General features: G+C 47.4%; 1 protein-coding gene across 3 annotated transcripts in view; it reads left to right on the forward strand.

Moving 5' to 3' along the window:
* The window catches only part of HERC2 (HECT and RLD domain containing E3 ubiquitin protein ligase 2), a 154,079-nt gene that overhangs the window by 124,734 nt on the left and 16,757 nt on the right, over positions 1 to 12,588 (forward strand). For all 3 annotated transcript variants that reach the window (XM_019753190.3, XM_019753191.3, XM_019753192.3), the window contains exons 70-79: positions 715 to 868; positions 1,521 to 1,628; positions 3,014 to 3,145; positions 3,529 to 3,687; positions 3,772 to 3,890; positions 4,410 to 4,535; positions 4,884 to 5,039; positions 5,416 to 5,531; positions 5,610 to 5,808; positions 9,303 to 9,517. In XM_019753190.3, the coding sequence (XP_019608749.2) occupies positions 715 to 868; positions 1,521 to 1,628; positions 3,014 to 3,145; positions 3,529 to 3,687; positions 3,772 to 3,890; positions 4,410 to 4,535; positions 4,884 to 5,039; positions 5,416 to 5,531; positions 5,610 to 5,808; positions 9,303 to 9,517 (1,484 nt within the window). The remainder of the gene's footprint in view (positions 1 to 714; positions 869 to 1,520; positions 1,629 to 3,013; positions 3,146 to 3,528; positions 3,688 to 3,771; positions 3,891 to 4,409; positions 4,536 to 4,883; positions 5,040 to 5,415; positions 5,532 to 5,609; positions 5,809 to 9,302; positions 9,518 to 12,588) is intronic.

Raw genomic sequence — 12,588 nt, forward strand, 5'->3', positions numbered from 1 at the left:
AGCTAATCTGTTATCTAAACGTGAAGAAAAACAGGGAAAAATAATTACTTGTTTTTGAAAAGTACAGAAGAGAGAATAGTTTTGTTTTTTTCTAAATTAAAAAAATGTGTTGGTCCATGCATTTTGCTGTCACAACATGCTCCTGTTTTTAAAAATAGCCATCAAGGAGTTTGTAATCACCAGTATTGATCATTTAAGTTCTGAAGTGACTCAAGGATGTTATGGATTGTGGAGGATGTGGTGCGGGGCCGACACCCCCCCTCCCGTCCTGGGCCAGGAGGACCCAGGTGTCTGTGGAGCCTGTGCAGACTGCCTGCCGCTGTTTGGCTGGGTGGCTGGGACCGCTCCCCTCTGTCCCCTGCACTCCAGCCTGACCCCCAGTGCCTTCCAGGATCTGGGTCCTTTTGTCACCTTTCTGCTCCTTCCTGAGGCAGGAAATACTCGGTCTTGTGGTCACAGGTGTTTTGTCTCTTCAGTTGGAGCATACTGTTTTGTGTGTGTCAGGCGCCTCTGGCGACTTGCACTAGATCCCCCCGCTGCCCAGCTCCTCTGCGAGCTCTGTGCTCTTTTATTTTATAGGCGAGGACACCGAGCCCTGGTTTGAACTCAATTTCTTAAACTCCCAAGTCCTCCACCCTGCCTCCTGCCCCTGTGGAAAGATCTAGAGCAGGGCGAGCAGAGGGCAGTCTTATGACCCCCTACTTCCTCCCTCAGGTGGCAGATATGTTGCTGGAGCTCTGTGTCACTGAATTGGAAGACGTAGCCACAGACTCACAGAGCGGCCGTCTGTCCTCTCAACCAGTGGTGGTAGAGAGTAGCCACCCCTACACAGACGACACTTCCTCCAGTGGCACAGTGAAGATACCAGGTACCCATGGCCATCCCTGGGGGCTGGGGTCTCAGCAGACAGTGAAAATGCCAGGTGTCCAGGCCAGGAAGAGTGCCACAGCTGTCCCTGTCCCCAGTTTGCCTTTTAATTGATTTGCAGAGGACTAGAGGCATCACTGTTTACAATTCTGTGTAACCACAGAATTACATATATTTTGGGGGGAGAGGATTTGCCCACCTCTTCCTCCACCATACCCAGTTGGGGGGAGAGGATTTGCCCACCTCTTCCTCCACCATACCCAGTGCAGGTCCTGCCCCCCATTAATTCTTTTGCCCCACAGAAGACTCTAGACCTAATGCTACATGCCTGATGGATCTAGTTTTCTGTGGCATTTAAACGGGGACAGCATAATAAAGCTTGGTCTGGCTATGGGGTTGTAGCATAAAAATTTGCCCAGAAGTGAGAGCTCAGTGAATGGGCCAAGCGGGGGTGTCTTCTGGCTTTTCCACTGCAGGTGGGATCTTGGGTTCTTGTTTTGTGAGTTCAGTTCTTCCTGACTTTCTGCTTTTCGTGAGCTATTGGACATGATGTTAGCCTCACTGTTTGTAGGTGGGGTGCTGTGGCATTTGGCCTCGCCTGCGGTTTGTCAGGTGGGAGTGGTCACCGTGTTTTGTGCTTGCATGCCGTCCAGGTGCGGAAGGACTCCGGGTGGAGTTTGACCGGCAGTGCTCAACGGAGAGGCGGCACGACCCCCTCACGGTGATGGACAGCGTCAACAGGATTGTCTCCGTGCGCTCAGGTCGGAAGGGAGGGCGGCGTGGCATGGGGGAACTGTTAACGTTACTAAAGAGAATACTGCTTTGCATGCTGATGTGAGACTTAAGGGGGGGCAATGCGCCACTTAGCTGCAAAGGGCAGCGGGTTTTACCTACCTCCTCCCAGTACTTTCAGTAAGTAATTATCCGAGTGGGTGTGCACCTCGCCACGAATGGGCGGGGTTACTGGGTGACTAGTGTGAGAGGGCTCCTTGTCAGGGACACAGGCCTTCTGGGAGGCCCAGCGTCACCCAGACAGTTGGAGATGGTGCTGTACGGCGTGTGTGAGTGCCAGGCCCGGTAAAGGTTGACATGCCACAAAGTTTGTTCAAGGGACTTGTGTTTTAATGATCGCATTGAAGGTTGGGCCACACAGCGTGAGTGCTCAGCGCGTGTGGTGGACACAGTGCTGTGCAGACAGGGACGTCACCTCCGGGCCTGTCTCTGCGGCCGTGCCCCCAATTCCTCTTTCAAGGGGCGGGTTATATGCTCTTTCACTGGGCTTTGCAGTGCCATCAGTGCAGGCATGTGTGGGCATCTCCTGTCCAGACGTCATCCTTCATCTCGAGCCAGCAGAGCCAACTCCTGACATAACCTCTCCTGTCTGCCTTTAGTGAAAGCAGCCAGACCAAGTGTGCTCGACGGGCCTGGCGGTGCCCCCACAGAACGTTACTTATCTAAACCCCGGTCTAAAGCTCTGGATAAAGTGCTGTAATCATAGATGAGCACGGACTTTTTATGGCCGTGTGACAGATGACTGTAGTTTCCAGTAATGTACTCACATGTGCCCGGTTTCTCTGCTTTCAGCAGGAGTCCCCTCCAGGCCACCCCACACCACTGCCTCATGGCCTTCGAAGTAGGAACCTGGTTGGTGGCACATTGTGGACCTGTCTCTCCAGCTCCTATCTGTGGCACCCCAGGCCCTGGCTCTGGCTGGGCTGCTCCAGGCCCCGCTAGGGTGGCCCATGCTCAGGCCTTTGCACACCGGCACCCTCTGTGGTGGAAGCTGGGGCTCTTCCTCCCATTGCCTGAGTAATAGCCACCAGGTCAGGCCTCCCAGGAGAGCCCCCTGTGGGCCCTGACGTGGGTGTGGGCCCTGCTGGCGGTTTAGGCTTCTGACACTGTGGTGGTGGTATGAGCGCGTCCATCGATCGGGGCAACTTTGCCTGTCCCCGGTCCCCCAGCGCTGGGTTCACTGCCTCAACATGTGCCCCACCAGGAGTGCGATGAACTGACACTTGGGGGGGCTTGGGTCGGAGCAGCCACTGTTGTTCAGACAGTGTGAATAACTCTAGTTTGTGTGTAAATACGTTTGTGTTGGTTGGATGGTGGAGTGAACCTCACACCAGGTGTGCCCCTCCGCCCCCAGGCCGGGAGTGGTCCGACTGGTCCAGCGAGCTGCGTATCCCAGGCGATGAGCTCAAGTGGAAGTTCATCAGCGATGGGTCTGTGAACGGGTGGGGCTGGCGCTTCACCGTCTACCCCATCATGCCGGCTGCAGGTGAGGGGGCTGGTGGCTTAATGTCCTTTGCAAGGTGGCCACAGGGTCCTCATGAAGGACTTGTGGCCTCCTCCCGCTGTGTTGGGAGCCAGCTCTGTGCAGACGGACAGCGCCCCATCCGTCTGGCTGCCTTTGGCAGTGCTCCGTCCTCGCCACTGGGAAAGTGGCGGTTGCTGGCTGTGGTCTTCAGCTGTTTGTCAGATACAGTGGCATAGTACAGAACACAGTTATGTGACACAGACATGGTGGCCTGTGGGCACCCCCTAACTGTGCCATCCAGGTGGATAAGGCCCCCTTCTTGTTGGTCCCCTGTGTGCACGTCTCCTTGTGGGGCAGCCCTTGCCCTGTCCAACATGGGGACATTTGTGGTGTTCATTCCTTAGGCCCTAAAGACCTCCTTTCCGATCGCTGTGTCCTTTCCTGTCCATCCATGGATTTGGTGACATGTCTGCTGGACTTCCGGCTCAACCTCGCCTCAAACAGAAGCATCGTCCCTCGACTGGCAGCGTCACTGGCGGCGTGTGCACAGCTGAGCGCCTTAGGTAAGCGGCGCCTGTGTGGCCGTGACTGTCATACTTGGTGGGAAAAGTGATCAAGCTTCTGGTGTTTTCTGTCGGTCATTTCAGCTGCCAGCCACAGAATGTGGGCCCTTCAAAGACTAAGGAAGCTGCTTACAACTGAATTTGGGCAATCGATCAACATACACCGGCTCCTGGGAGATAATGACGGGGACACCCGGGCCTTGGTATGGGACATGCCATTAAACTTCCAAGTCACGAACAAGAGTTGGGACATGCCACATAAGGACGAGGCAGACTTTATCACAGCCACCTATACTGAGTGCGGGCGAGGCTGTGATTTTAGAAACAGTCATGTGTCAATACTGTGAGCACAGTGTGGTGTTTGCTGGGGTTTGTGAGTCCTACTCGCCATTCCCTTTGTTTTGCCAGATGAGGTAGCTGCTGTAAAAGAATGTTCCATCCCAACCATGTGGGGAGATGGGTTTGTGGGCCAGAAGGGACTGGTTCTGTGGGCTTGCTGTCCTGAAGTTGACACTAACCATTCTGATGTGAATTTTCAACTCCTCTTTTTATTTTAGTGTTCATCATTTCCTCTTACGTTTTTTCTATTTGAAAATCTCAATACGCTTTTTTTAGGGAGACTGGTATCAGTATAATAATACGTTGGACTCATAGAGACAAAATACTCAACTGCCCTGCGTTTTGGATCCCTGGGATAGGGTACAATCTTGTTGTTTCCTCAGAGTTTTACCGGCAGTGCTCTAGCCGCTCTGGTGAAAGGCCTCCCGGAAGCGCTGCAGAGGCAGTTTGAGTATGAAGACCCCATTGTGCGGGGCGGCAAGCAGCTGCTGCACAGCCCGTTCTTCAAGGTAACACGGGACGGGGGCCTCGGGGAGCTGTCACGGGGTCAGGGTCAGTGAACATGAAGAATTCGCGGAAGTGACTGTGACCTAAGCCGTGTGCTGTAAGGGTCCGTGTGCTTTGCGGGGTGTTGACTTAGGTGGCAAGGGTAGCACTTGTGGGTCTGACTTGTGGCCAGGGCCGCGTGTGTTGCTGGGAGCCGGGTAGGAATAATTCATCAGCAGTGGTCCGAGGGGATAAGGAGCTTCTGAACGATGTCCCGCAGGACCCGTGACGGTGGCCGTCGTTGGCGTTGGAGAAGTGGAACGTTGGCTGCCTTTCTGAGTGCCCATGTTGTTGTTTTTTGGTGGCTGCAGGTACTAGTGGCCCTTGCTTGTGACCTGGAGCTAGACACCCTGCCCTGCTGTGCTGAGACGCACAAGTGGGCTTGGTTCCGGAGGTACTGCATGGCCTCCCGCGTCGCCGTGGCCCTGGACAGAAGGACCCCGTTGCCCCGCGCGTTTCTCGACGAGGTACTGTGTGTCGTTTCGGATTCCTTTTTGATGCAAAAATGTCTTCTCTGTTCAGCTGCAGTGTAAGACATGCTCATGTTATGTGGCAGCACCATTTCGCTTGCCAGGAAGTACCGTAAGGAAGAAAGCACGTAGGTGAACGTGAACTTCAGTTCAACTTCATTTTTAGTAAAGACGTGAGGGTAGTGCCTAGACGTGTTAATATCCTGGACATCATGTCATCCCTGGTTTTGCTCAGTAACCTTAAAGTCCATGCTGGTGTTGGCCTTCCCACACGCTCCGCCTGGGGTGGGGTTCCTCCTGTCTTCTTGCCTTAACGTTGCTTGGTTCGCTTTTGAGAGGAGTTTGACTGACGACCTCATAATAATGCTTCTAGGTGGCCAAGAAGGTCCGGGAGCTTATGGCAGACAGTGAAAGCATGGACGTCCTCCACGAGAGCCACGACATCTTCAAGAGAGAGCAGGACGAGCAGCTCGTGCAGTGGATGAACAGGTCAGCACGCAGACACGACACAGGGTGGCATGCCTGCGTGCCTTCCCATGCTGACGCTTTGCTTAATGTCCCTCACAGGCGCCCGGACGACTGGACTCTTTCTGCTGGTGGCAGCGGCACCATCTATGGATGGGGACACAATCACAGGGGGCAACTTGGGGGCATCGAAGGAGCCAAGGTCAAAGTCCCGACTCCGTGTGAGGCCCTGGCGACTCTCAGACCCGTACAGTTAATTGGAGGGGAGCAGACACTCTTTGCTGTGACCGCTGATGGGAAGGTATGAGTGCATTTCCTGTCACACTGACATTGACCCGGGACAGCTGTGGCCACGGTCTGGCTCGTGGTGTGTATGAGGCTTTGTGCTGGAACATTCTCTCAAGTGTAACAGTTCTGACAGTGTGCTGGGAGCTGTTGTCACTCACAGGCATTCCTGTCTGACCTTTCATGTGCTCCATAGCGTTAACAGTTTTTATTTTAAATACGTACAAGTGTATCATAGTTGTTTACATGTCAGTAATTCTTCAGATGTTTCCTTTTTTCTTTGCTGTTGGAGTGCTGTATTTTAAAACACTAAATGCTGCTGCTATGTAGAAATAGTTGATGTTTACATGTTGACTTTATGTCTAGTTACTTTATTCCTCTCTTTTCTTTGTGATGTATTTCAAGATATTTTGTATGTTCTCATAGAGAGCTGTAATGTATAAATGAGTTTCGTTCCTGTCCAGTTCCGGAGAAAGGGAGCTCATCATGCTGGGTGCAGTGTGGTGCAGTATTGAACAGCAGTGCTTGTCGTGGGCCTGCTGTCGTCTGTATCCAGCCTGCAAAGGAAACCCTGTGACTGAACGCTCCCCACATCACTGCGGGTTTTGGTAGATGTCCTTTGTCAGGTTAAGGAAGGTCCCTTCTGTTTCTGTTTATGAATGGAGATCGACTTTTGTCAAACACTCTTTCTGCATTACAAAAAAATTCTATGGCTGCTTCCTCCTTTAGTGGATTGAGGTAGTGCACTGGATTGATTACCTCGCAGTGTCCTTGGGTCAGGACTCTGGAGGTGGCTCGGCTCGGTCCTCCAGCCAGTCTCCCACTGGATCTCAGAGCTGGACAGAGGATGATTTGGTCCCTCGCCACCTGTTTTTGGCTACCTCACAGCGTGGCAGCTGGTTTGTCAGTGAGCCAGGGAAGAGGGGGCGAGACAGTGAGAGCAAGACGGAAGGCACGGTTGTGTGTGACCTAATCCAGACGTGACAATCTATTCCTGCTGCCATATTCCCTCCACTAGAAGCAAGTCAGTAGGTGCAGCCCACATGCAAGGGGAGTGGATCACATGGGGTGGGCGGGGCCCGCGGGAACCCTTGGAACCACGTCCGAGGCTGCCACCAAGAGCATCATGGTGGTGCTAGCCTCAGAAGAAGGGTTGAAGTGTGTCCCTCTTTGTACTTTCTGGAGAATTCTGTGTCCCTTAGTTGTTTCATGGTTCTCTTAACACGAATGTTGAAAGTCTAAACGTAGTTAGTATGTCTGCCTTCCTCCCAGGTAATGCAGACACTGACCCTTCGTCACCCTGCGTCTCACAGTAACCTGTGCCCTAGTGACAGGCAGTGTAGATGTTCTATACAGACTCTGTTTTTCCTGGATTTCCCCAAATGGTACACACATCGTTGATCACCGTTATTTCTTATGTCTCAGACCATTTATCTGACCATTTTTCTTCTACTTTAAGCATATATTGTCAGTTTCCTTTAATGAGAGTCTTTAGTTGGTTATTCCTCTGTTTGATTGTTTTTGTTTGTTTATTTGAAAGTATATTTTGTCCTTTTCTAGAGTAAGGGTTCTAAACACTTTCTGTAAAGAGCTCAATAGTATTTTCGGCTGTGTGGCTCATATGGTCTTTTGCAACTACCAACGGAGCCTGTGGACAAGATGTAAATGAATGTGCGTGGCTGTGTTCCAATAAAACTTTATTTAAAAAATAGTTTGTGGGCCTGATTTGGCCCGTAGGCTATAATTTGCCATCCTGTTCTAGAGTACAAAATTTTCAGTTAACCATTATTTTCACTCAGCCTATTAAAAGTTTTATTCTGATTTTTGGCCTTCATTATTGCTGATGGGATGTCAGCAGTCAGAATAATTTTTACCCAAATGAAGGTAATAAATCTTTTCTCTGTGACTGCTTTTAAGGTCTTTCTTTAGTAATCTACAGTTTCACTATGATACATTTAGATGTGGCTTTCTTTTTATTTTTGCTGCCCTTTTTTGTTGTATATTGTTTTTGCCAGGTGGTGGGTGTAGGGAGTGGGCTTCCTTGCTCTTTAACTCTGGTAAATTCCCAGACTTTTTTTTTTTTTCAAATATTGCATGATCTCCATCTGAAGCTCTGCATTCTGATTGATGTTCGAGTGAGAAGGTCTGTTCTCTGTCCTCTAGCCCCAAGTCTTATTTCCTTTCTCTTTGTGTTCCTGTGCCTTACGCTGGACCGGTTCTTCAGATCCATCTTCCAGTTCATTATCTCTTCACCAGTTTATAATCTGCTGTTTTTTAATACATCTGGGTTTTTCATTTCAATTATCATCTTTTTAATTTCTGGAAGTTCTGCTTTGGGTTATCTTATAGTCTCTTATTCCTTAGGGATATTTTCAAGCTTTTCTTTCTTTCTTTACATATAACATTGAACTGTTGTTCTGACGCTCACTCATAGCTCCTTCTTTCCTCTTGTACGATGTGAGTTTTAAACTATGAGCTCACCATTTTCCTTGGAACATTTTAGAAATTCTTTGAGGCCTGGTTTGAAATCAGTCATCAAAAGAGAATTTATAACCCTTGGGTACTACCAACCTTAAGACACTGTAAATTAAATTCTCTACCTAAGGATTTAGACCATACGTAGCATAATTCAGACTAAAGACCAATCTAAGGATCAGCCTTTGTGGTTGTGAATTCTCAGGAGAGCGCCCCCCCGCCCCCACCAACCCCTACCCAGTGCACACCTTGAGAAAGACGACATTCCCTGTTCTCTTCTTAGTTCTCATTCACAGTTGGGGTGAGTGCATAACCCTTTGGAGCCCCAGCTTTCTGTAGGTCTCCTTTCAGGGACTTAGCCCCACAGCTCGAGACCCTCAGACCTGCCTGCCCAGGGAAGCGGGCTTCAGGCTCATTTGTCCATTCGAGTTCTTGGGTTCACTTCCTCTTTCAGTCCTTGAGGCTTCCTTGTTCTGCAGCAATGCATTCAAAACAGTATGAAACAGCATTTAGATCTTTATGGGACAGGTGTTTGATGATATTTGGAAATGCCAGTCTGATATTTTAAATTAATGGTAAAGATGTTTTGTGTCCCAAAACAATCACCCACTTAGAGTGAAAGAAAAATAGTGCTGTCTACTGTGTGATTTATATGCTGCCTTGCTGAAATATTGAATATATTTATAATTTTTCTGTGGCTCTTTCTTGGGTGTTATTATCAGGGGTTCGTGTGTAGTAGATAATTACATCTTTTTTGTTTTTCTTGGTATTAATTATAGCTGGTATCCAGGGCAAAAATAGAGATGCTTTCAGGAAAAAGACCTTATTTTCAAAACACTGAATTTGGTATTTGTAACAGTCATTAGTTTTTGTTTCAATTTTAGAGCTCTGATAAAGCACAAATAAAGTATTAGAAACAGCTGTGATTTTTCATTTTAAATTTCATTTCTCTGTTGTAGAAATGTCTAGAGCGCTGATTGGGTTTATGGGGCTATTTAGGTGCAATCTGATGTCTGTGTTGCTTTTCCCGTCCAGCTTTATGCCACTGGGTATGGTGCAGGCGGCCGACTGGGAATTGGGGGCACAGAGTCGGTGTCCACCCCTACATTACTGGAGTCCATCCAGCACGTGCTCATCAGGAAGGTGGCCGTGAACTCGGGCGGGAAGCACTGCCTTGCCCTCTCTTCGGAAGGAGAGGTTTACTCTTGGGGTGAAGCGGAAGATGGGAAGTTGGGCCATGGCAACCGAAGGTATGATGACAGCATGTACTTTCCTGTGGGTTTGTTAATTTTGTGCTGTATAGTGTGTTGGCTCTTAGTTTTTCAGAACAACACTTACAATAATTAAATTAAGTGTTAATGACTCATTTGACAGAAATAAGTCCATATGACAATGTGTGTTGTCTTCCCTACGTGACCCCTCTACTGGGGGAAATCAATTCTGAGTTTTTGACTTCTGAGTACTAAGTGAGCTTCCTTTAGTCCTTCTTCCCCACGTCCCCGTCCCCCAGTCACCCACTGAGTCACCATTGGCACTTAGTTAACAGGCGTGACGCTAAAACTGTAAATACAGGGGGAATAGTGAGTGAGGGTAAAGGGACACACAAATGCCAGTTTTTGTCCAAACAAAGCAACCAAACTCACTAGTTTTTAAAAATGAATGGGAACTACCTGCCACATTGGAGCAACAGGGATCTTTGTATCTGAAGTAACTAAAGCACCAGCCAAAATATAGAAAAGAGCAGCACTGAAAACGTTGGGTGACACACAGGAAAGTACATGCACTGATGTGCGGAGCTAAGTACTGACAGTCACGTATGTGAGGACAGTGCCTGAGGCCAAGACACACACCACCCACGGGGATTAGGACTGTCCCCAGAGCCCACCGGGCAAGGATAGAGCCTGCTCCTAAACCTCAGAATGGCGTCATCAATAAATCAGCAAACAACAAGTGATGGTGAGGATGTGGAGAAAAGGGAGCCCTCGGGTACTGTGGAGTGATTGCAGATTGGAGCAGCTGCTATGGAAAATAGTATTGAGGTTCCTCAAACAATTAAAAGTAGAACTCCCTTATGATCCAGCAATTCCACTTCTGGGTATTTATCTGAAGGAAATGAAAGCACTATCTCAAAAAGGTACCTGCACCCCCATGTTCGCTTCAGCGTTACTTACAATGCCAGCAACCTAAGTGCCCATCAACAGACAATTGGATAAAGAAGTTGTGTGTGTGTGTGTGTGTGTGTCTGTGTCTGTGTCTGCACGTGCGGCACACACACACACACACACACACACACACACGAAATAGTATTCAGTAAAATAAATCCTGCTATTTGAGACAACATGATGGATCTTGAGGACACTGTGCTGAGAGAAATGAGTCAGAGAAAGACAAACACTGTGTGATTTCACGTACATGTGGGATCTGAAAAAGCTGAACTCATAGAAACAGAGCGTACAATGCTGGGTACTCGGGATGAGTTGGGGGAATGGGGATGTGGTCCGAGGGTATCTTCCAGTGACAAGATGAGTAAGTTCTGGGGACCTAATGTACAGCATGGTGACTAGCATTCATAGTACTGTATTTTATACCTGAAAGTTGCTAAGAGAACAGATCTTAAATGTTCTCACCATAAAAAATAGAGAGCTAATTATATGAGGTGATAGCGGTGTTAACTAACCTTACGTGGTGATCATTTCACAATATATATGTGTATCAAATCATCATATTGTATATCTTAAACTTACACAGTGTTATATGTGAGTTATGTCTCAATAAAGCTGTTAAAAAATTATCGGGCATGCAAAAGAATAGGAAAATGCAGCCTATATAAGAAGAAAAATCAGTCAATTGAAGATGACCCAGAAATGACACGAGTGATAGAATTACTAGATAAGAACGTTAAAACAGTTATTTTACCCACGTGCTATATCTTCAAGAAATTGGAGGGAAAACTTGAACATGTTAGGTAGAAACTGAAAGATATTTCAATGCCCAGATCATAAGCGGAAGAAGGAAAATAAGATCAGAGCAAGAATCCATGAAATAGAAAACAGAAAAATCAAAGAAAACAAGTTGGTTCTTTGAGAAAGTCAATATAATTCATAAAACGTCCCTCTAGACTGATCAGGAAAAAACACACACAAATCATATCAATATCAGGAATGAGGGCGCTTTCATCACCGTTGAAAGATGAGGTATGATGAACAACTTTAGGCAAACAAATTGAACTTTATAGGTGAAATGAACAAGGTCCTTAAAGGATGCACATTGCTTAAAGCTCACTCAAAAAGAAATGGGTGACTCGAATAGCCCTGTGTCTACTTAAGAAATGGAATTTTCCAGAAATAAATCTCCAAGACCAGATGACTGCTGGTTTCTACCACACATGTAATGACAGATATCTGTTCTTCACAGGCCAGTTCAGAAAAATGAGGGAATTATCCCCAATTCATTTTTAAAAATGTATTTGGGTGACCCTAGTTAATAAAATTATATAAGTTTCAAGTGTACAATTCTATAATACATTTCCAAAAAGGCCTTCTCCAAAGCACATTGTATTAAAACTGTCAAAAATTAGTGACAGAATTCTCAAGGCAGCTGGGGGAAAGAAGACGGTAACCTATAAAGGAAAGCCCATTAGATGACCGTCTGATTTTTCAGCAGAAACTACAAGCAGGAGGGAGTGGAACCCAATTCATTTTTTTTTTTTTTTTTTTTTTTTTTGAGGACAGCTTTGTACTCTTGTATCAAAACCACTCGCACAGAGCATGAACATAGATGTAAATGTTCCTAGCACTTAAGAGAATCAAATCGAATGATACGTAAAAGGATTGCAGGACATGACCAAGAGAGGTTTATGCTGGATATTGCACAGTTTTTTCCACATTATAAATTAACTAGAAAAGAAAAATCATATGATCATCTCAGCAGATGAAGTGGGGGAAGAGTATTGGGCCAATTTCAAATTTTATTTCTGATAAAAACAGTCAGCAATCTAGTACACGCACACCCGTTTTATTGCGTGTCACAGATGTTGCATTTTTTTTTCTTCCCACAAATTGAAGACAAAACCTTATACCCGCAAAAAGATCCGGACTTGCTTTGTTGCAGTATTTGCTTTCTGCGGTGGTCTGGAACCGGACCCTCAGTATCTCCGAGGTGTGCATGTTAAAAAGAAGTTCATTAACTTGCTTGATAAAGGGCACCTCTGTCAAACCAAGAGCTCACAGGCACTTGTGGTGAGAGACTGGAGCTTTCCCAACTTCAGGAGCAAGACGTCTGCTGTCACCACTTCTGTTCAGCATCGCACCACCGGTTTAGC

The sequence above is a fragment of the Rhinolophus sinicus genome, chromosome 13, assembly GCF_057876585.1.
Source record: "Rhinolophus sinicus isolate RSI-liver-muscle chromosome 13, RSI-T2T, whole genome shotgun sequence".
NCBI classification, from domain to species: domain Eukaryota; kingdom Metazoa; phylum Chordata; class Mammalia; order Chiroptera; family Rhinolophidae; genus Rhinolophus; species Rhinolophus sinicus.